At 43.3% G+C, this 22,598-nt stretch overlaps 1 protein-coding gene across 3 annotated transcripts in view; it reads right to left on the reverse strand.

Moving 5' to 3' along the window:
• The window catches only part of SPRED2 (sprouty related EVH1 domain containing 2), a 79,966-nt gene that overhangs the window by 35,472 nt on the left and 21,896 nt on the right, over window positions 1-22,598 (reverse strand). The window contains exon 1 of one of the 3 annotated variants that reach the window (XM_083606655.1): window positions 4,829-4,947. The exons of 1 other annotated variant lie outside the window; for it this stretch is intronic. In XM_083606655.1, coding sequence (XP_083462781.1) covers window positions 4,829-4,845 — 17 coding nt within the window. In that variant the 5' untranslated portion in view covers window positions 4,846-4,947. Of the gene's footprint in view, window positions 1-898; window positions 1,024-4,828; window positions 4,948-22,598 lie in introns of those variants that run through there. One more of the 3 variants, XM_083606656.1, reaches the window with a different exon arrangement.

Consider the following 22,598-nt stretch of genomic DNA (forward strand, 5'->3'; position numbering starts at 1 on the left):
TCTCTGGATCTATTTGCTGAGTCTCTGCCTGAAACTCTTCTTCAAAACACTCAGGGAATCACAGCTTTTCTAACGCAGGTGATTACACAAAGTTCTTTTCTTTGCAGATCAAGAACCTATCAATACATTATGCAGATTCAAGCAGCAAATTCCTGAATCGTGCTACTTCTGGTGGCGGGTATGACATATCTGTCAGATCTGAGTGTGCTCCTGCACAGACAGAATTCCCTGCATAACTAGGAAACCAGAGGGAAAAAAAGGTTTAGTGCAGCTTTCTTTCTGGCAAGCGAATGCATATGCAATCCTAGGCTAACATCACATTCTGTGTGATGTGTAGAATGGTTGCAAGTTTAGCACAGTACAAGTTTTAGTGGTGACCAGTAAATTTTAATGCCCACTTAATTTGCATGGAAACTAAATGACTAGCCGCCAAGAAACCCCAAAACTCAAACACCAAACTATTCTAGTGGCTGGCAAGATCCTACCTGCTCAGCTGCTATCCAAGTGGTCTACTCTTGGTGATGAATACAGCCTACATTTGAGACTCTGTAAACACAAGCCAACATTGGGAAATTGAAATGGTTTACTTTTAAACACTGTCTCCTAACACCATAGAAGAATGTCTGCTCCTACTTACAGCAGGCTATAAGGGCTGCAGGTCCTTGTATGATAAATACCAATAAATCCTTTTGGAAAGTATACATTGGTCTGCATTGCTTGCACTCAGAGAAAGCAATGCATCACTTTTACCAGAATCACATAAGCAGAATTCCTAGGCTAAAGCATTTTGTTACAATATCAACAAAGGACAAGAGTGCTGACTCAAAAGACAAGTATCAAAAGATCACATTCCTAATTTCTTTTAATAAACAAAAATGCTTTTCGTTCAAAGATTTACCTCTTCTAGAATATATAAAGCTTAGATGCCTGGAGACAGACAGGTCCTCTAATAGACACACCTCTGGTATTGCCTTGGTCATGTTTCTGGAAGTGGAAGTGGAAGATGTGGACCAGCAAAAACTCTTCTCTCTATTTATTGGAGGGTTGGGTCTGAGATCTGGAATCAATGACATCATAGCTTTTGAAGTTAACCAATGAAATTTATTTTATCCCAGATGGGCCAATGGTAGGGAGTTCAATTCTAGGATACCACCCATGGGATAAAACAAACCTATTAATAGAAGCATGAGATTGTTGACGTGTAGACCAGTGAATGGGAGGAGTTCCCTTGTTGTTAGGATGAGGCAGTTTTCCTCCCAGAAGAAAAGTATTGTGCAATCTGCCGTGCTTTTCCTTGCATGAAACAGCGGAAAATGGGATGCCAATTAGCTTTTTTGTTTGGGATAGGCAAAAGGATTTCTATCCCGGGAGAAAGCATGTATCCAGGAATCATTGGGAGATGCTATCACTTTGATTGCATTCTGCTGCCCTATCAGTTGATCTTGGGCAAGAGTTATCAGGGGACATGGTGTCCTGTTCTTTTAGATGTGGAGCTACTGGAGTGCTTCTATGCATTCCTGGCAGAAAAGACACAAAAGGTAATTGCTGCTCAGCGCAATGAAACCTTCTTGTGATGTCCCTCTGGGTCCCATTTCACAGCTTCATTTTCAGCCATCGGGAAGTTGCAGGAGTGTTGTTTTTGAGACATAACTCAAGGAGATACTATCTCAACAAGCTCTTAAAAAGCCTGGACCCCCCAAAGACATTTCAAGGTCATATCTTCCCTTACATCTGGTTGAAATTGCCACAGCATTCTTCTAGGATACTTTCTCTGCAAAAGTTTAGGCTGCAAGTGGCCAGAAGTGCAGAATAGAGTGGGCTCAGCAAAAAGTCTATGCCCCCCTGCAGAGTTGCCAAAGCAGGGTGCCTTTCTTGGGGTGGCTTTTGTTGGTGATGGTTGATGTTTCAGCCTTATGAAGATCTGTTTTCAGATCCACATTATAACCAGCTGGTGAGTGAGACAAGTTACATACAAAAAGCAAGATTAGCAGAACACTCAAAATGTGGAGAAGCCTCACACAAGTGGATGGGAAAGTCCAAGGTCACTGTGTTTATGTGATGGAGATTCTTGATAGCAAGAAAAAAGGCATTGTGCGACCTGTCATGCTTTCTTCACATCCTTGTCGATTTGCCTTGTTTACTATTCATATTTCACATTCTCTTTGAAAGTGTGTTTCTTTGGGGTTCATTGTTTGATCGGGGGCAGACTATTGTGGTACTTTGGCTAGATTCTTTGGATTAGATCTGTGCATGCTGGTCTGATCCTGACAGCTTGAGACTGTGCGTGGGGAAGGGAGAACTTAATGATTACTGATCACAGTATTGAAAATCACAAGAGAATTGCAGGCTGAAAAGTGACATGAATTCCTTAGGTGAAAAGGTAAATCTCTGAACCAAGTTTTCGAGCGAAACATCACATTTAACATTTCAACAAAAGGCATTTGGGAATGAGCTACATTTTCTGATTTACATCAAACATTTATTTCTCTTCTTTTTGCCTCCTTTGTTCCTCTCCCTGCCCAACTTTCTGTCCTATGGGTCATAAACTCTGTTCTTCAAAATAAAATAAAATGAACGCGGGATGGAGGTGAGTGAGGACAAGAAAGATTGAAAGCAACACTGAAAACAATATAATCCAACTCAGGATATTTCATCCACCTCGCCTTTTGTTATCCCACAAGTACACAAGCGGCAGCCCCCAGACTGACTCCAAGGATAGACCCACATAGTAACCCAAGTGGGAGGTTACACAGGGCAGGGGAGGCAACTTTCTGTCTTCCAAGATCCAGGAACCACTCACTCACAAGTTTCTTTCCCTGATGTCCGGAGAATGAGCATGTAATAAACTGTGAAAATACATATACACATATCCTCTCTTGCCTTTCCTCCTCCTCCTCCTCTTCTTCTTCTTTGCCAATTGGTGAACACTTTGTTTTATTCCAGCAGACTTTTGCTTCATGCAGCAAGTAATTTTTTTAAGTGTTTGTTTTTAAGTGGTGGCTCCTGTTTCTTTTAGATAATTGTAGATTTCAAATACTGTAAGATGCGCAGAGTGTGGGGTACAATTATTTTTAATAAAATAACTAGATGTCATATTGAGAGGGTGAACACACAGAAGGGGGAATTTTAATGAATTGATAATTCTTCTACAATTGCATCCATGGCTGAAAACGGTCCTCAGAGAATTATTATTATTATTTTAAAAAAGACATACAGATGATGTATGTCGTTTTTAAAAATCAAGATAACCTTGTCGTTAGACAACTACTATTCTTCCTGTTTCTTCTAAAACTCCCCAGACAAGTCTCCCTGTCACATGGGTCACATGTGCTATGGCTACAGTTCATTAATACAAGTATTGCTTGCCGAACCGTGTGTCAAAGCATTTGTCCTTCTAGGCTGTGATGCCTTATGATTAACATTTTTGATTATTGTGTTTTCTTTGCTGTTGTTATGTTTGCATTTTGTTGTTGTTATCAAATTAATACAAAAGGGAAAGCATTCATTCAATGTTTCTCTATCAAAATTCACTTCTGTCTTTTGGCAAAATATTCCACAGATACGGAAATGATAGGAAGATTGGCTCTGTTGGAAGATGAGCTTTTGCTGGTGAAGCCTGCTTAAAGTTTTGGAGGGGCTTTGAAGGGGACCTAGGGACAACTGGGACATGGTGGTGCTATTCTCTAACCACTAAGCCTAGGGCTTGCCGATCAGAAGGTCGGCAGTTCAAATCCCCACAACGGGGTGAGCTCCCGTTGCTCAGTCCCAGCTCCTGCCCACCTAGCAGTTCGAAAGCACGTCAAAGTGCAAGTAGATAAATAGGCACCGCTCCGATGGGAAGGTAAACGGTGTTTCCGTGCGCTGCTCTGGTTTCGCCAGAAGCGGCTTAGTCATGCTGGCCACATGACCCAGATAAACTGTCTGCAGACAAACGTTGGCTCCCTCGGCCAGTAAAGTGAGATGAGCGCCGCAACCCCAGAGTCGTCTGCGACTGGACTTTACTGTCAGGGGTTCTTTACCTTTACCTTTAGGGACCATTAGCTTAAGCTGTGATGCCAAGCACATCTATCAGCAAAAGTAGCCCGACCCCTAGGCTTTGTTATGCTTTACAGGCATAGCTATAAATAGAACAGTTGGATTACTGGATCTGCAAGCCGCACCACCAGGCCACTGGCAAAATGTAAGTGTCCCCACAGACTTCCATAAATGTACCTCTACCTGAGGTTGAATTTCTCTTTTTTTCATCCCTGGTTTGTTTTTGTTTTTTTAATGCTGCATAAAGCAAATACAGACAAAAATAAATAGCAATACAGCATTTTGTGAAGCATAAAAGAAATTGTCCCTTTTGAATTTGCTGAGAGGGAAATGCTCCCCAGGGCAAGAGCCCTCTGCTATTACTGCATATACCGTTGGTTAAAGTCTAATTTATCACAACTCAAATCACCTATGATAGATACACTCATCCTTCAAGGAATCTTAGTCACCTGCCAACTCATACAGATAAAAGCCGCAGTCCCCAATGATATGCTTTGCCATTCAAAATCCAGTTCCCTTTTTGCCCTGTCAGTCAGTTCATGAACAGGTAGCCTTCATCCCTCTCCCGCCCCAACTCCACATTTCAGTCCAAAAGGGTCATGTAAGCACAAGTTACTCTCCTCAGTGAAACATCTTAAATGTAAGCCATGAAAATGTGCCTTCTTTCCACAACACACCACTGCAGAATTTACAGACTTGTTTTTAAAAAGGGAGACTAGAAACCATGGAAAGAGGAAAAATCCGGCTACCTGAGCCCAGGCACACACAGCATCTAAAAGAGGAAGACACGTACCTGCCGACAGATGCCATTTCCTCTACATTTTATAACCCCGCGTGCAGTTTTTACCATTATTGCCACAATAAACCATACGATAAAATGGATTGCCTTGCTGACTCGAGTACCAGCTGGTTAGTAGAAAAGTGGCTCTCCCCCCCCCTTGCATGATTCAGTCTCCTTGACAAATATACTGCATTGTACTAGATGAGTCATCAGAGGACTATTCTGCATTTTATAGGCCAGTTGCGTAGTTCCTCATGTTTCAGCATTCCCACAGTGAATTAAACCAAAAACTGACCAAACACTTCCACCTTTACTCTTCCACCTTCTCCGTTGGTGTTGTTTTAAAAACCAACAGCAGCACCCTGCTGTTACCATTTATATCCTGCCCTCAATATTGAACAACCACCCTTGCATTGCCCTGAACCAACTGAATGTATCGGCACTGCTTCCAGTGTTAGGAGGTTAAAAGCTGCAACACAAACATTTTACTCAGGACCGCTAAGGATGCTAGGGGCTGGTGCTACCCCGATTTGGTGCAATGTACATCTGGGGGAGTGGACCACACCTGCACAAAACAGTGACCAACCCAGTCAAACACATGCCACAGAGCGATGCGAGGCAGCGCACTGCACCTCTGAGAAGTTAGCAAGAGCCTTGGATTGTGGCTTATGGACGGAAACTGTTAAAAATAGCTTCCCCTGATAAAAGAGCATCTGTCCTTAAAATGCACTGAAATATTTATCACAATGTCATTGTAATAAATACTTAATTCCATTATATATTTTTATTTTCTTCCTCCCATTCGTGGTTTGGTGTTGGTCATTATGGAACTACATATTGGTCCCACCCATCTGGCTGATCACTTGGGGCTTACAGGGGTCAGCAAACTTCCCTCAGACCTTGGGTGGGGGGCAGACTATATTCTGAAAATAAAAATAAAAATGCCCCACAAACAACCCAGAGATGCATTTTAAATGAAAGCACACATTCTACTCATGTAAAAACACCAGGCAGGTCCCACAAATAACCCAGAGATACATTTTAAATGAAAGCACACATTCTACTCATGTAAAAACACGCTGATTCCTGGACCGTCCGTGGGCCTGATTTAGAAGGCGATTGGGCCGGATCTGGCCCCCGGGTCTTAGTTTGCCTACCCATGTCATAAGACATGTCCTTCATAGGGAAGCATCAATTGCCAAGGTCCAACAAACATTGGGGGGAGGGGCATAGGGGTCATTTGTATTGGAGAACTGGCATGGGGAGAAAGGAGCGTTTAACCCCTTCTGCACTCACCAATTCTTTTAAAACCCCTTTGCTCCCAGAAGTTGAGCATATCTCTGGTTTTGGAGCCCAACTGATTTAAACATGGCGGGGGGGGGGGAGAGGTAGAGGGGGGAAGTTGTGGGAGTATTAGTTCTACCGCACAAGCGCTCTCCTGCATTTGCACACTTGTATTTCCAAGTGTGAGATGCGGGTGGCACTGTGGTCTAAACCACAGAGCCTAGGCGGTTCAAATCCCCGCGATGGGGTGAGCTCCCATTGCTCGGTCCCTGCTCTTGCCAACCTAGCAGTTCGAAAGTATGTCAAAGTGCAAGTAGATAAATAGGTGCTGCTCCGGTGGGAAGGTAAACGGCGTTTCCGTGTGCTGCTCTGGTTCGCCAGAAGTGGCTTAGTCATGCTGGCCACATGACCCAGAAGCTGTACGCCGGCTCCTTCGGCCAATAAAGCGAGATGAGCGCCGCAACCCCAGAGTCGGCCACGACTGGACCTAATGGTCAGGGGTCCCTTTACCTTTACCTTATTTCCAAGTGCAAGGGCTACCAAGGCTGGGGCCAGCAAACCACAACTGAAGCTCCCCTATAAGCAAGTCAAAATTGGATGTTAGCACAAACTTCCTACAAAAGAGAAGGGTGCGGAGGAACGGGACAAGCCTCTCCGTAAGAGAAGGGGAGGCTACATAACAATCAGAGAGCAGAAGCAGGTGGACCCCCCCCCCCAATTCCACATGTTGGGACCAGCCACTGGAATTGCCTGGAGGGACAGTGAAGAGGTATGTAGAGAAGAGTGTGGAACTAGAATTCTCTAGATTTTGACAGCCGAGAGAAGCCTGAAACAAGGCAGATAGTTCTGCAGGCTTATGTAAATATAGCTATGCATCACAACCACCCAGTTTTGATCAATCCTGTATTAACTGTGCAGCCTACAGATGACAGAGCTCAGTAGCAGAAGTGGTTTGCGAAGAGGACGGCAGGCGTTGATGAAAGGGATACGTGAGTCAGATCAAAAGGAGCACAGAGTGCTCTTTTTAAAATTAAAAAGCAGCATTTATCTAAATATTCAGAGTATGTTAAAGGCTTTAGTCACAACTAAGTTATCAAATAATATAGAAGAGGGCTGGAAGAGATCCAGCCTTGCTGTTTCCAATAGGCGAATGATTCTATTGAAGAAACATGCACAAAAATGCTACTATTTTTAAATATAGCTGGCTTTGAAGCTCTAATTGCTTTTAATTCACTTGGATTTTTCAAGGAGAGAAAGGGGGAAATTATGAAGTACCTTTGAAACAGTTTCAAGAGCACAGTGTGACACACGCACACACAAACAGCAAGGTATTTTAAAGATTTCATTTTCATTCAAGATAGCAGAAATGGAAAGGTATCTGATGTTTATTTAAAAGCCTACTTCCTTCCCTAAGAGAGATTAAAAACACCATAACATGCCTGTTTATCATCCTGAGGCAGGCAGGGGGTGTACTTGAAAACAAACCAAAGACAAGCTTTTCACACTCTGGCTGCTTCCAGACAGATCTGTTTACTGAACATTCATCCTGATTTGTCTGCATATCGGCTGTTTCTTGGGAATTCGCTCCAATTTTTTTGAAGGGAGGTTACACAATGTTACGCCAAGGAATTCTCACCCCACACATTCCAGTGCATTTTCCTGTCACTTTCCTAACTGCAAGAAGTCAAGTTTGAAGGGCGGGGGTGGGGGGAGAAACAGGTTTGTTGTGCAAAAGCACCAAATCCACTTTAATTTTACAACCTGAATTTGCCAGTATGTTATTGAACCCCCCACCACAAAAAACCCCCAGTGACAATATGAAAGCTGCCTGTTTCAAAAGAAGCAAAAGGAAAGGAAAATCTTCCACAGATCCACAATGGGCAGAAGAATTCAATGGGTAAAAGGAAGCAACATGCCCATGAGTTGCCCCACCAGAATGGAATACGTAGAGTCTTCAGGCATATATTGTATGATTTAACTGACATAAATCAGTGGTGTCCAAACTGTTTTCAAAGAGGGCCGGATTTGATGAAGTGAAGGGCCGTGAGTGCCAACCAAAGGGCCGACCAAAGTTGTTGACCGTTTTTTAGGGTTGGAGTTGTTGAGCTTCTTTTAGGATTGAAGCTGGTGAGGGTTTTTTAGGGTTTTACCCCAGGAAATAAACTGCCACAGGGGCCGGATTAAACCGACCTGCGGGCCAGATTACGTCCCCAAAACGGAATCTGGACATGCCTGATGTGAACCAACAACAGCTTAAGCCATCATTGTTGGCAAAACTTTCCATGATTTCCCAACACTCACCTCAAACCAAAAAGCCAAGCCACCCATGTTGTCCTGCATGTAATATCGACACAGCCATGTTTGGATTGTATCTTGACTTAAGGAGACATCAGCACAAACTGTTTTTTTCTTCCTTGACAATGCACAGGAAGTATCTAATTAACCCTATCTTCCCATCTGAATGGGAAAACCATGGTTACCAGCTTTGGGATCTTAAACTAACTTTAAACGGATCAAAAGAGGGAGAGAGAAAGGCATGATAGAATCATAAAATTGTAGAGTTGGGAGGTACCTGAGAGTCATCTAGGCCAGGCTTGCTCAACCTCAGCCCTCCAGATGTTTTGCGACTACAATTCCCATCATCCCTGACCACTGGTCCTGCTAGCTAGGGATCATGGGAGTTGTAGGCCAAAAACACCTGGAGAGCAGAGGCTGAGGAAACCTGATCTAGCCCAACCGCCTGCAATGCAGTAATCTCAACACACAGCCCCCTATCCAACTTAAAACCAGACCCAACCTTGCTTAAGCTTTGCAAATGTGCTAGCAGTTCGAGGAGGAGACAGGTATGTGTGTTGATTCTTTTTCTTGTACCTTTCTGAGTCTTCTTCCTCCCTTAAATTCGGGTGGTGGTTGCTATATTAGTACCTCTCATACATCTCTACAGGTCTGTCTCCTTATCTGCTCCTCTTGGCTGTGTTGCTTGAATGAGGAAGCGAGTCTCTTGTCTTTCTGACATCATGTATGGAGGCAGAGTTTCTATGTGCATTTATAGGCGTCCTGTGACTGTGTTGCATCCGTTGCAAAAGGAGAAGTAGCGAAGGGGAGCTTGCATTTGCATTTGAACTCTCTAACATGAATTCATAGATTTCCCTTGAAGCTTGTCTCTGTAATCTGCAAAATAGGCAGGAGCTTTCTAGAATTTCTCCTGTACATACACAGGTAATTTTGACCTGTAACTTGGATTGTTCGTTTTGGGTGAGTGGTTGAGAACCATTTGCTCTGCATGCATACGGTTTATTCATACTTTCTGGTCATAGCACACCTATCTGTTACAATCTTTGGATGTCCAATAATGTTAGAATTGTTTGGGGCACTCCTGGACCCACTTGAAACCTATTTGGCTGCTTCTCATGTGTAAACCTTAGTCTTCATTCTCCCCATTTTTGCTATCTAAGCTGACTGCAAAATTATGTAACAGGCACACAACAGGCAATGCTTCAGGTTACAGACTCCGCTAACCCAGAATTATTACCTCGGGTTAAGAACTTTGCTTCAGGATGAGAACAGAAATCGTGCTCCAGCGGTGCGGCGGCAGCTGGAGGCCCCATTAGCTAAAGTGCTGCTTCAGGTTAAGAACAGTTTCAGGTTAAGAACGGACCTCCAGAACGAAGAGGGGTCACGAAGAGTCGGACACGACTAAACAACTAAACAACAAACACTCTATATCCAATTCCCTCTCTTCCTAGTTTTTCTAAGTAAAGAAATTTATCTCTTGAAACAAATCAGGTATATAAATAGACAGAAACTTTAGCATTTCCTGGGCACCATGAATCAATTTGGATGAATGTCCCCTTTGAATGTAAAAAGCTAAGTACCCGGATTTAAGCCATCTCTAAGAGTGGCTTCACTTTTAATAGCCTTTTTGAAAATGCGTATCATAGTTAAGGTTTCAGGAAAGTGGAACAGTCAGGTATATGAAAGAGAAACCTAAAAATAATAGTCTAATAATATTTCAGATGATAAATGCCATAGATTAGGGAACAATACTTAAGAGGTCATCTTTTTACCTAGAAACTGAAGTAGAAAGTCTCAGTCACTGTGGTTATGTGGGAAGCTGATCTGCCAGAGAAAACCTAGTGACCCCATTACAAAACCTACTTATAAAAATATAAGGCAGCTTTTTGTGAAGCCAGATTTCATAAAGTGCTATCTCCAGTATCAGTTTTGAGCACCAGTCCTATCAGCTAATCAATGTAGGTAACATTTGTGTGGCAAATTCGCAATACCCTGTCAGCATCCTCTGCTCCCTTCAGTAGGTTCACAGGTGGAAGTACATCTCTCAGGAGCTGAAATTAAGGTGTTGGTTCTACAACAGCCAACTTTTACCAGGTTAAAAAGAAAGAAACACAATTTTATCCACTGATTTACCAAGGTTGTTCAAAAGCAATTTTGATTCTGCACTCCTAGAATTGTTCTGAGGGCGGCTTTCAAAAACTTAACATCTTAAAGTTAGGAGTGAACAGAATAATAAATAAAATAAAGTTAGGAGTGTACAGAATAATAAATAAATGATACAATTTAAACTAGAAACTACATGTTAAGAATCCCAAGGCTTCAAAATAAGATTTGCAACATCCAGTGCTGTTCCCATGAACCCATCCCAAATCCAAATTTAAGAAACTGGCATTGGGGATTAAAGAGACCAAAGCATAAATAAAATCAGTGAGTGATTGAATTTGGATCCTATGATATATAGTCGTACTTCCATTTACATAACCCTCTGGTTACGTAAACTTTGGGATGCGCGTGGCAAACCCAGAAGTATTTTACCAGGTTTCACCGTGCATGCATGCGCAGAAGCAGTCTTCAGGTCGCGGAAACCTCGGGATCTGACCGGACCTCTGGAACAGATCCCGTCCGCAAACAGAGGTACCACTGTACAATGATGCCCTAATCTTAAGACCATATACAGTGGTACCTCGGGTTACAGACGCTTCAGGTTACAGACGCTTCAGGTTACACACTCCACTAAGCCAGAAATAGTGCTTCAGGTTAAGAACAGAAATCGGGCTCCGGCGGCGCGGCGGCAGCAGGAGGCCCCATTAGCTAAATTAGTGCTTCAGGTTAAGAACAGTTTCAGGTTAAGAACGGACCTCTGGAACAAATTAAGTACTTAACCCGAGGTACCACTGTATTTGGAAATTCCATTGAAATCAATATTGTGATAGTAGCTAGGATCCAAAGAGCTGAGTATTGAGGGATTTCTTTAAATGGTATGTTAGGGGACTAGTACCTCTGGTGTGGGGGATGCGGGTGCCACTGTGGGTTAAACCACAGAGCCTAGGACTTGCCGATCGGAAAGTCGGCAGTTCGAATCCCTGTGACGGGGTGACGTCCCGTTGCTCGGTCCCAGCTCCTGCCAACCTAGCAGTTCGAAAGCACATCAAAGTGCAAGGAGATAAATAGGTACCACTCTGGCGGGAAGGTAAATAGCGTTTCCGTGCGCTGCTCTGGTTCGCCAGAAGCGGCTTAATCATGCAGCCACATGACCTGGAAGCTGTACGCCGGCTCCCTCGGCCAATAAAGCGAGATGAGCGCCGCAACCCCAGAGTCGGTCACGACTGGACCTAATGGTCAGGGGTCCCTTTACCTTTGGTGTAGGGTACGCTGCACTCCTTCTGGGGTAGTTTGTGCACCTTTGGTCTCCACCCTGCACTCAGATCTCACCTGTGCTCCTCAAAGTTGTCAGCATGAAACAGCGGCCACACCCCAGGAACTGCTTTGACTGGCCGACTAAACCAGGTGAGGGTAGCCAATGGGTCTCAAACTGTTGGTGAGTTAGGGACTTTCTGTGTATGTGAAGACAGCCTCTGACACACTGAGAGGACATTTCCTATTCTTTGCTTTAGGAACTGCCTTCTATAATCCCGGGAGAGGGGAAACAGACGACATGTAATTGGCAAAGTTTTGGGCTAGTCGAACAAACATAATTCTTTCCCCAAAACGTGCACTATCCCGGGAAGAACCTAGGCCAATAGCATTTGTGTGTTCACAAAGAGCTTCACATGCGCTTCATGTACATGTGTGATTTTGTAGGTCAGAACTTTACTGTTGGAGCCACCTCAAGGTCACGTGGCCCCCAACCCCTGGTCCCCATCGACAAACATGAGATGTGGACATCTGCACGGGGAAGCCTTGGCCCATGCCTTCCCATGTGAACTAGAAGCACAGTAGCTCAGGGTTTTAGCTCATGTGACATTGGGGCAGGCCCAAAGGGCTGCATGACCCTGGGGTGGGGCCAAATCCCCTTAATATGTGTGATTCCCCCTCCCCCAAGATGTAAGGGTTTCCCTCAGCAATCTATTCAGCAACCCAGTAATGTTGCTCGGTAACATCACAGCCACACAGCAGATAGGGCGGTGGTGCGAGAAGGTAAAGGTAAAAGACCCCTGACAGTTAAGTCCAGTCGCGGATGACTCTGGGGTTGCGGCGCTCATCTCGCTTTACAGGCCAAGGGAGCCGGTGTTTGTCCGCTTCCGCAGACAGTTTTTCTGGGTCATGTGGCCCGCATGACTAAGCCGCTTCTGGCGAAACCAGAGCAGCACACGGAAACGCTGTTTACCTTCCCGCTGGAGCGGTACCTATTTATCTACTTGTACTAGTGTGCTTTCGAACTGCTAGGTTGGCAGGAGCTGGGACTGAGCTACGGGCGCTCACCCCGTCGCAGGGTTTTGAACCGCCGACCTTCCGATCAGCAAGCCCTAGGCTCAGTGGTTTAACCCACAGCGCCACCAGTGTCCCAGTGGTGCGAGAAGGTAAGGCTAAAAAAGGCACAGCTTGTCTATGACCATGCAGAGAGTTCACGTGGGAGGCAAGACCTGAACTAGGGCATTCCTAGCAAACTGCACAAACAAACCTAATGCCCAGCTTCTGCCTCTGTTGTCCCTGCCTGTTCCTACAGCTGCTGGCATGTGGATTCCACCCCCCTTGCCTTCCACTAATGATTAACACTTTTCAGGTAAATATACAAAAGCTCTCCTATACATTTTTTTTCTGCATCTACTGGCAGTGACACTGTATCAGGCACAAACATGCCCCTGGAATTAGTTTTGCCTGAACTATTTTACTTGAGCACATAGCCTGTCAGCTAACTCTTGGGGGTACCATCTGACGTCTACTAAACACAATCCATCTGAAAAGCCATTTCCCCAGGTGAAAGCACTGGCGGGGCAGAAAGGGTCCATTGTGTCTTCTTCTGTGTGCCTTAGGAGAAAAGGGGGGGGGAGGCTGTGAAAATGTGGGAGTTTTAGGAACCGTGATTCTGTTGTGAATTCTGCCACTCGTTTCATTCCTGTTTCATTGCCTAGGTTGTACTTTTGTATGATGCCCTTTCTAGCGCATTGGAAGTCACCATAAATAAATAACACCACCAATAAAAATAAAATAAATGAAAGATTAAGGTTCCTTTCCTTTGCAGCACTGTGCCTTACTCTTAGGAGGAGAAGGTGGCAGATTTCAAGTTACTGCAGCATTTGCAGCTCAATGTATCCTGCCACCTTTATGTACCCTATAGACCAGGCATAGGCAAACTCTGGCCCTCCAGATGTTTGGGACTACAATTCCCATCATCCCTGACCACTGGTCCAGAGTTTGCCTATGCCTGCTATAGAATTATAGTTCATGCCAATGTCAAACTTTAGACAAGAGGACAATTTCTAAGAATAACCAGGTGAATAATCAAGGGTACCAGCAGGACTAAGAGCTATCTCTAAACCAAGACAACTTGCAGACTACTCTCACTTCCAAGATTAACATCCTTTGGCTTCTTTGTTCATGCCCTGAAGCACCATGAAAGGAATTTAGTAGTCACTCAGAAATTCATTACACGCCCCAGCACTGTTTAAATTTGACTATATACTGTACAGAGGGATGCTACAAAACATCATGTCTAGACATGCTGCTGGCAAGCTTTTCTGTAACAGTAAAAGAAAAGAAAAGAAAAGGATTCATTATTAAAGCTGTTCTCTTCGCACCTTTTCCAAAATGCTGGTTTTGTTTTGGCTGTTTTATACGATACAAGGCAAAGATCCCACAAATCTATCCAAAGCATCCATTTTTATTTTTATTTCAAAATGAAAAAACAACTGAGGGTGAAATTCAATGTTGTGCAAGCGCCCTTCTACTTATGATGGGGCTTCTCCTTCGCAGATGCATTAGACAGGGTCCCCCACACCTCCAGAGTAGACTGAGGAGGGCATGGGAGCTGCAGTACAAAAGAGAAGGAGGGAGAGTTTCATTGCCCAAGCAGAAGCCTGTTCTACTCATGCACATCGTACACCTTCCTACACACGCCCCCTTGTACAGTGGTCCCTGAATACTTTTGCCTACCTGAAACACCTGTAGGAGGAAAGAACAGGGCTTGCTAGTCCCCCCCCCCCAATATGCCATTATCTCCTCCAAGCATAAAAACAACTGCTTTTGGGACTTTTCTGCAAGTGACTAAGAGCATCTTCAGGCACCAGGAAAACCATGCATTTTTCAACAAGACTATGAACTGCATGGGGCTGCAGCCAGTCAGCGTGCATTTGGAACATCAAACACTTGGGGGGGGGGAATTAAAAATGTGCACTGTCATTAACACTAAAAGAAAAGCCCTAAAAGAATCAGTTACTCAAGCATTTTAACTGCAGTTTTTGCTTAGTTGTGACTGTTTATTCCCCATAGGTGATTGATGTTATGTTTTGAGTTGTCGAGTTTTGCATTATTGCTTTAACATTTTAATCACTTATGGCATGCCAAGCAAGACAGATCAAGAGAAGTATCGTTCAAAGGGATCAGGAAAATCCCCTCTATCCCAGCAAATTTTCTGCAAACTGCAGGGAACTCAGAAGGAGGGATCAGATACTCACTTCTACTGCTAAATTCTCATTTGCTTCCTGCCAGGCTCCAGGGAACTAGTAAGTTCAAGTGTGTTTTTGATCAAATCCCTCCTCCAAGTTCTCTGAGCATGGCAGATGACTCTTGGGAAGAGATCTATGACAACCATAAATAACAGCTGGCTACTAGGCCAAAACAAAATCTGTGGATCCGCTTTTGCCCTCTCACCAGTCTCTTATGCTCCAGGTTAAAGGTAAAGGGACCCCTGACCGTTAGGTCCAGTCGCGGACGACTCTGGGGTTGCTTTACTGGCCAAGGGAGCCGGCGTTTGTTCGCAGACAGCTTCTGGGTCATGTGGCCAGCATGACTAAGCCGCTTCTGGCAAAACCAGAGCAGCACATGGAAACGCCGTTTACCTTCCCACCCAAGTGGTACCTATTTATCTACTTGCACTTTGATGTGCTTTCGAACTGCTGGGTGGGCAGGAGCAGGGACCGAACAACGGGAGCTCACCCTGTCGCAGGGATCTGAACCGCTGACCTTCTGATCAGCAAGTCCTAGGCTCAGTGGTTTAGACCACAGCGCCACCCGTGTCCCTTATGCTCCAGGTTACATTGCCACAATCATTTGAGGTCCAAATCTCAACTAACCTCCAAAGAAAGAAAGAGTCCATAAAGCAAACCAACAAATAATTCTTGTGGCATCTTAAAGACCAAAAAATGTAGTAAAGAGACGTACTGTACAAAATTTTACTCACAGTTACACTATAAGGATGGTCTTGCCTTTCCCCCCTTGATGCACTCCAATTTGAGGGCGGAGTAAGAGAATCATATCATAGGATCATAGAGTTGGAAGGGACCCAAGGATCATCTAGTCCAACTCCCTGCAATGCAAGAATCTCAGCTAAAGCATCCATGACAGACTGTCATCCAACCTCTGCTTCAAAACCTCCAAGGAAGGAGAGTCCACAACCTCCCGAGGGAGACCATTCTACTGTCAAGCAACTCTTTCTGTCAGAAAGTTTTTCTGTACGTTTAGTCGGATTCTCCTTTCTTGTAACTTGAAGCCATTGGTTCAAATCCTACTCTCCAGAGCAGGAGAATACAAGCATGCTCCATCTTCCATGTGATAGCCCCTGAGATATTTGAAGATGGCTATCACATCTCCTCTTTTCCAGGCTAAACATACCCAGCTCCTTCAAGCGTTCCTCATAAGGCTTGGTTTCCAGACCCTTGATCATCTTGGTTGCCCTCCTCTGCACACGTTCCAGCTTGTCAACGTCCTTCTTAAATTGTGGTGCCCAGAATTGGACACATTATTCAAGGTGTGCTCTGACCAAGGCAGAATAGAGCAATACTGTTACTTCCCTTGATCTGAACACTATTATTTCAGTTGATGCAGCCTAGAGTAGCATTAGCTTTTTTTTTGCTGCTGCATCACACTGTTGACTCATGTTAAGCTTGTGGTCCACCAAAACCCCTAGATCCTTTTCACATGTACTGCTAGTAAACCAGGTGTCTCCCATCTTATATTTGTGCATCTGGTTCTTCCTGCCCAAGAAGAACCTTAGGTTTGTCCCTATCGAAATTCATGTTCGTTAGCTTGGGTCCAGTTCTCCAACTTGTTAAGGTCATTTTGAATTATGAATCTGTCTTCTGACAGTAATATCCTAGTGCTCATTGGCACACAGTTAGGTAGTTCTGATCGGCAAATTCACTGACTTTTGAGTCCAAGAGCCTTTTCCCTTTGATCTTGTTGCCATTTTTCTGTCTCTTGATAACAGAGGCTCTTGCTGCTATAACCAAAGCTGTGCAAATTGGGTCATGCGGTGGATCAGTGGAACGCTTATGCCTATGCTAGAAGAGTTTACTTTTAAAAATTGTTCTGCTCTATTTGACTTCAAATACTTTGCCACTTTAGACACATCTGCTTTGGGGAATTGCAAACCATGTCAGAAACAGTGAATATCAAGTTCTTGTCAGATACCTGTAACATGCAAGCGAGGTACATTTTGGAGATGGCAACACAAGTTGGAGTATCCAAACCTAATTCTAATAATAGACAGGATTCAGGTAAATCTCCTCCCAAAGTGTGACAAGCCTGTATTTGACATACCAAGTTTGGATTACCGTATTTTTCGCTCTATAGGACGCACCCGACCATAGGACGCACCTTGTTTTAGAGGGGGAGAACAAGGAAAAAAAATTCTCCCCCTCTCTGCTCAGCACCCCTTCAGCGAAGCGGCAGGAGAAACGGAGCCCCTTCCATTTCTCCTCCCGCTTCGCTGAAGGGGCGCTGGGCAGCTCTCCCTCTCTGCTTAAGCCAGGAGTCTTGCTCTCCTGGCTTCAGCAAAAGGAACCCAAAGCCTTCGGAGCGCAGCGCGAGTTCCCGCTGCGCACCGACCCCTCTTGGTCTCCAGGCTTCAGCAAAAGCAACGCGAAGCCTCCGGAGCGCGGAGGGAGCGCTCCCTCTGCGCTTTGGAGGCTTTGCGTTGCTATCGCTGAAGCCAAGGAGCCTGCATTCGCTCCATAGGACGCACACACATTTCCCCTTCATTTTTGGAGGGGGAAAAGTGTGTCCTATAGAGTGAAAAATACGGTACACATGCCATTTGCAGAGGATCCAACCTGGATATTTAGCGAGGGGTGGAAATGGACTAATTTTACAGAGATGCAAAGAGCAAGAGCATGCAACCCTATAATCTGCCACTGGCATGTGCAACTGATAAATACGTCAAATGTATCACCCAGTATTTGAAACTCCCATTGTTCTAGGCGCATTTTGGGGAATTTCATTAGCGTGAGCAGTTTCTGAGCTCTGGGCACAGTACTTCACTGTGATTTCAGAGTGAAAGGAACTGCCTCTCCATTTCCAGCTACTCTCTGAAGACCGGAGAAAAGACCCTCTTAAAAATATTAGGGGGGTGGGCAGGGGAAGGACTAGACCGTGTAAAAAGTGAACATAATATTTTAGCTGCAGTTCATTCACTTTCAGCTTTGTATTCTTGTTATAAAAATGTGTGCCTAGATGATACATTACACCAGAGAAAGTGGCTAAAATGTATAAGACAGAGTCAAAAACTTGTTGATGTAAAGAAAAAGATGGTACATTTTATCATATGTGGTGGGAATGCAAAAAGGTCAGAAATTATTGGGAAATGATATATAATGAATTGAAAAAAATGTTTAAAAAGACTTATGTTAAGAAACCAGAAGAATTCCTCCTAGGGATTTTAGATCAAGAAATAAGAAAAGACAACTGGAAACAATTTATGTATGCAACAACAGCGGCAAGAATTCTACCAGCACAAGCTTGGAAGACAGAAGAAACCCCAACGAAAGAACAATGGCAAGAGAAACTCATGGAATATGCAGAATTAACAAATTAACAGATAAATTACATGAAAGGGGCAACAAAGACTTTAAAAGAGAATGGGAACCATTTACAATATATATGAAGAGACAACATGAAGAGTTGGACTCACTGGCAGGGTTTGAGTAAACATTCACAAATGTATATAATTAAAAAATAGATGTAAATGTATTAGGAATTAATTGGGGAAATGCTACGCAGGATGAATAAATTGAAAGTAAAACAAAGTGGAAGTATGAGGGAAGTCCGGGGGAGGGGGGCAGGAAAAAATTGAAAATTGTTAGAAATATATTTCATAAAGGATGTATATATCGAAAAACCAATAAAAACTATTTAAAAAAATAAAAAAATAAAAATGCATGCCTAGACATTCCGTTGCTGTGCCCATAACCTAGGTTTAAGGTGCCATTTAGCTGCTAGCTTTCATATCTCAGTTTCTAACACTGACATCACCACCACTATTCAGTAACAGAATGCTTAGGCTGAAGACAAATGTCATGGAAATCCATGTTCTGGAGACATATCGTAGCATTACAGCTTGATTTCTCACTCACTAGCATCCAGCTCAAAGACACATTTAATACTGAAGCTCACCTTTAACATTTTAACCGTACAGATGATAAGAGTCAGAACTTCTCAAAGATTTATCTAGGTATCACAGAAGTCAAGGGGCTTCAACATGGTGTCCTTCAGATGTTGCAGACCCCCAACTCTGATCCTCCCTCACCATTCTGTCTGGGGCAGAAGGGAACTGGAGTCCACAACATCTGATGGGTGCCATGTTGGCTATTCCTAATGCAAGTGATGAAAAATCACCACCATTATATACCCAGAAGAATAAAATTAGGGAAATTATAACCCCACTCGACTCAAAGTAAACCACTCCTACTGATAATCCAAAAAGGATAATCTGTACTGATAAGAGACCAGTCAACACCAGATCTGACGTAATACCCATGAAAGTATGTTGTATGCAAGTATTATTCTTATAGAACTAGTGATATGAGGTACTTGTGGTGGATGGGTGATTTCTATGACCAGTTGTTGCCAACAGGAACTAACCACCACTGATGATAAACCGCACAGGCATTCCTAGTCCAGACAAAAGTGGTTACATACATGGTGTTTAAATCCAGGACAGTAGGCCTGGGCAATGTATCAATACATCGTCCAAGATCAGTATGAGGGCCAAACTGTAATGGTTGCTTCACCCAGCAGTATACCATGGATGAAACAGAAGCTGCTCCTGAGTCCCTCTGCCACCATAAGGTCATATGGAAAAGTCATTGTAAGTGTTGAATTCCACACATGGGAAATAATTCTGCTATGGTTGTGTCCTTCACAACGCTATAACCCAACACCATAAATCCTTCTGGGATTCCCTCCACCCAAACATTTTAATTTTCCACGTAGTTTTGCAATACATTTCTTCTATGTAGTTTTGCTCTCCCCTCTTTGACTCTTGATTCATGCTACTTTGAATTGGTTTGGTTAGCAAGGCACTTGAATCTACTCTACATTCCCCAACCTCTTAAAGAAGATTAACCATTTAAACTGCTTTAAATTGATGAGTTTTGCCCCCACTGCTCCAGGCAGCACTATAAGTACTCTGATTCTGCTCTGTTTGTTGGCAGACAATGCAAAGGAGAGAAGCAGAGATTGCGTTATTACTTCTTTTTGTTGTAAAAGTTATTGATTTGGGGTAACATCCAATTATGTCTACCCATACATGCCATGGAACCTTCAGTTCCTTTTCACACACACCCTCCAGAGCAGCTAAAAGGGGGTGGAGAGGAAGGACTCAGACCATGCTGGATTCCACCATTGGTGCTTATCTGTGTCCAGTGTTGCTTGGGTGTTGGCAATGGCCAGGTTGATTTCTAAGTGGTATTTGCATAGTTTTAGAGATATCTCAGCTCTTGACACTAGTAACTATGCTAACACTAAAAAAATTTTTTTTCCTTCCAGTAGCACCTTAAAGACTACTGGAAGGAAATTTTTTTTTTTTGTTTTGACTATGGCAGACCAACACGGCTACCTATCTGTAACTATGCTAACACTAGAGAACAGAATTCTAAAATAATTGGTACGGAAAGAACCAGCAATTGAACCAGGTATGAATTTTCATGTTTTGACCAAACTGCATTTATGGATGGTTTTCACTTATTTTATTCTTAATAATAATAATTTTTAAATGTATACCCCCGTCCATCTGGCTGGGTTGCCCCAGACACTCTGGGCAGCTTCCAACACATATAAACACACAATAAAATATCAAATATTAATAATAACAATCTGATCCAAGACAAAACGTCACAACAACTTGGAAATAAACAACTTATATCAAATAAAGCTATATTCAATAATCCATTAGAATCTAACAGGAAACAGTAAAATTAAACATCAGCAAATAATAATTACATAGTTTACACTTATGAATTACAATAAAGGATTACTAATCTGTAATCAATAAAAATAATGGGAAGTCTCAAGTCATATAATACCACAAAACATACAAACCATGTAAAAGGATCAAAATGAGAAACAAGGACACACAACTTACAAAATTACTTTTAAAAATGTGCTGCATATCATATTCTTATGTGATGCATACCACCATGATATATCTTTATGAAAGTGCTGATTATAAATACAGAAACAAATAGAGAGAGAGAGAGAGACAATATTGGCAAGAACAGAATGCAGAGCTGAATTATACATACTCTGCTTACTATCAGCCCTAGAGAAAGCGTGTAAAGTTCGCCTACAAATGCAACTGCTCTTATTTATTTTAGAGAGATAAAACCGAAGCACTTTCTATGTAGCCCTTTGCACATGGGCCAGCAGCAGGTTAAGAACTTTTCCAATCACATTTAGTGGTGCCTTTGGATTCTTGGGTTATCACAACAGCCTGCAACCCCTGCTGGTCGTCAAGTCCTCTCACTAAGGCATCTTAGACCACAGGTCAAATTCTTAGGATGTAACTACTTAGTGTACAGTTACCACAGGCTTCCCTATCTCCTCTGATAAACTATAGGCCAGTATAACCTTACGCTTCAGTGTAACATTATATAAACTACACTCCCATTCCAGGGCGGTATTGCTTGTATTTCTCACACACCGTTAAAATGAAAGATTTCACCGTACATTTTTTTTTCAATTAAAAAAACCTGCTCCGTTGGAGAAGCATCAGAAGATGTAGGAAACCAAGCTGCTAACTTGCGTAGAAGGGAAAACACATGCAGAATTCCTAGGCACAATCACTGCATAGGACCGAACAGTTTCAGATTTTTGAGCAGTAAAGGACATTTCATGAACCACATAAAAGCCCTTTTTTCACAAAGTGAATAAAAGACAGAACACACTCATAACCAAGCCAAAGAACACAACTCCCTTTACATGGTGCCACTGTGAGTGCACACGCACAGAGTTCAGTTTTCACCTTTTGTGTGTGTGGTTCTAAAACATGGGTACAGCAAGTCATTTTTCTGCTTTCAAAACTACTTTCAAAGTGAGGAAGAATAATCCCTCTAGAACAGCAAGTGTGCTGACTTTTGGAACACATGAGTGCATCATCGAGATGAAAAACTACACAGATACAAGTTAAGAACTTGCAAAAACATGAATTGGCTTGACTAATGGCTCTGGAGAAGCTGCTGGATAGAACAGGTGTTTAGGAATCAATTTTAACACACACATCTGCTAGAGATGCTTGAAGCCTTGTCCCCCAGGACATACTGGGAGACACTACAATTAGCTCCTTTATCCACTGCAGGCACTGGGGAAGGGATGTGGTTCGCTTGACACAGTGCACTTAAGATGAGAGCTCGCTTATCAATCGTACCCTCTGATCTGGAAGCCCTTTTCAGTAACAAAGTTGTCAGGTAACTAAGAACACACCAGGTGCACGGAGCTCTTCAGATGTTGCAAACTACAAACCCCATAACCACTGGCCATGCTGGCTGTCACTAATTCTAGTTCACAATAACTGAAGGGCACCTTGTTGGCTACCCTTGGACTAGGTCAACAGCGGCCTGGGGTGCTTGAAACCATAGGCAAATATTTTCATATCCCAGAGGGAAAAACTGCCACCTGTTCATGTCTGCAGGCCAAGGTGCTGGTTAGAGGCACAACAGACAGATCTGCAAAGAAGATGGAAACCCCGGGTTGCAGGTATTGTGTGACTATTTCAATCCTTCCGCATATGCAAAGACATTTTCATTTCAGGTTCTAAGCACAGAAATAACAC

This window comes from Podarcis filfolensis, assembly GCF_964270895.1.
Source record: "Podarcis filfolensis genome assembly, chromosome: 3".
Lineage (NCBI taxonomy): Eukaryota > Metazoa > Chordata > Lepidosauria > Squamata > Lacertidae > Podarcis > Podarcis filfolensis.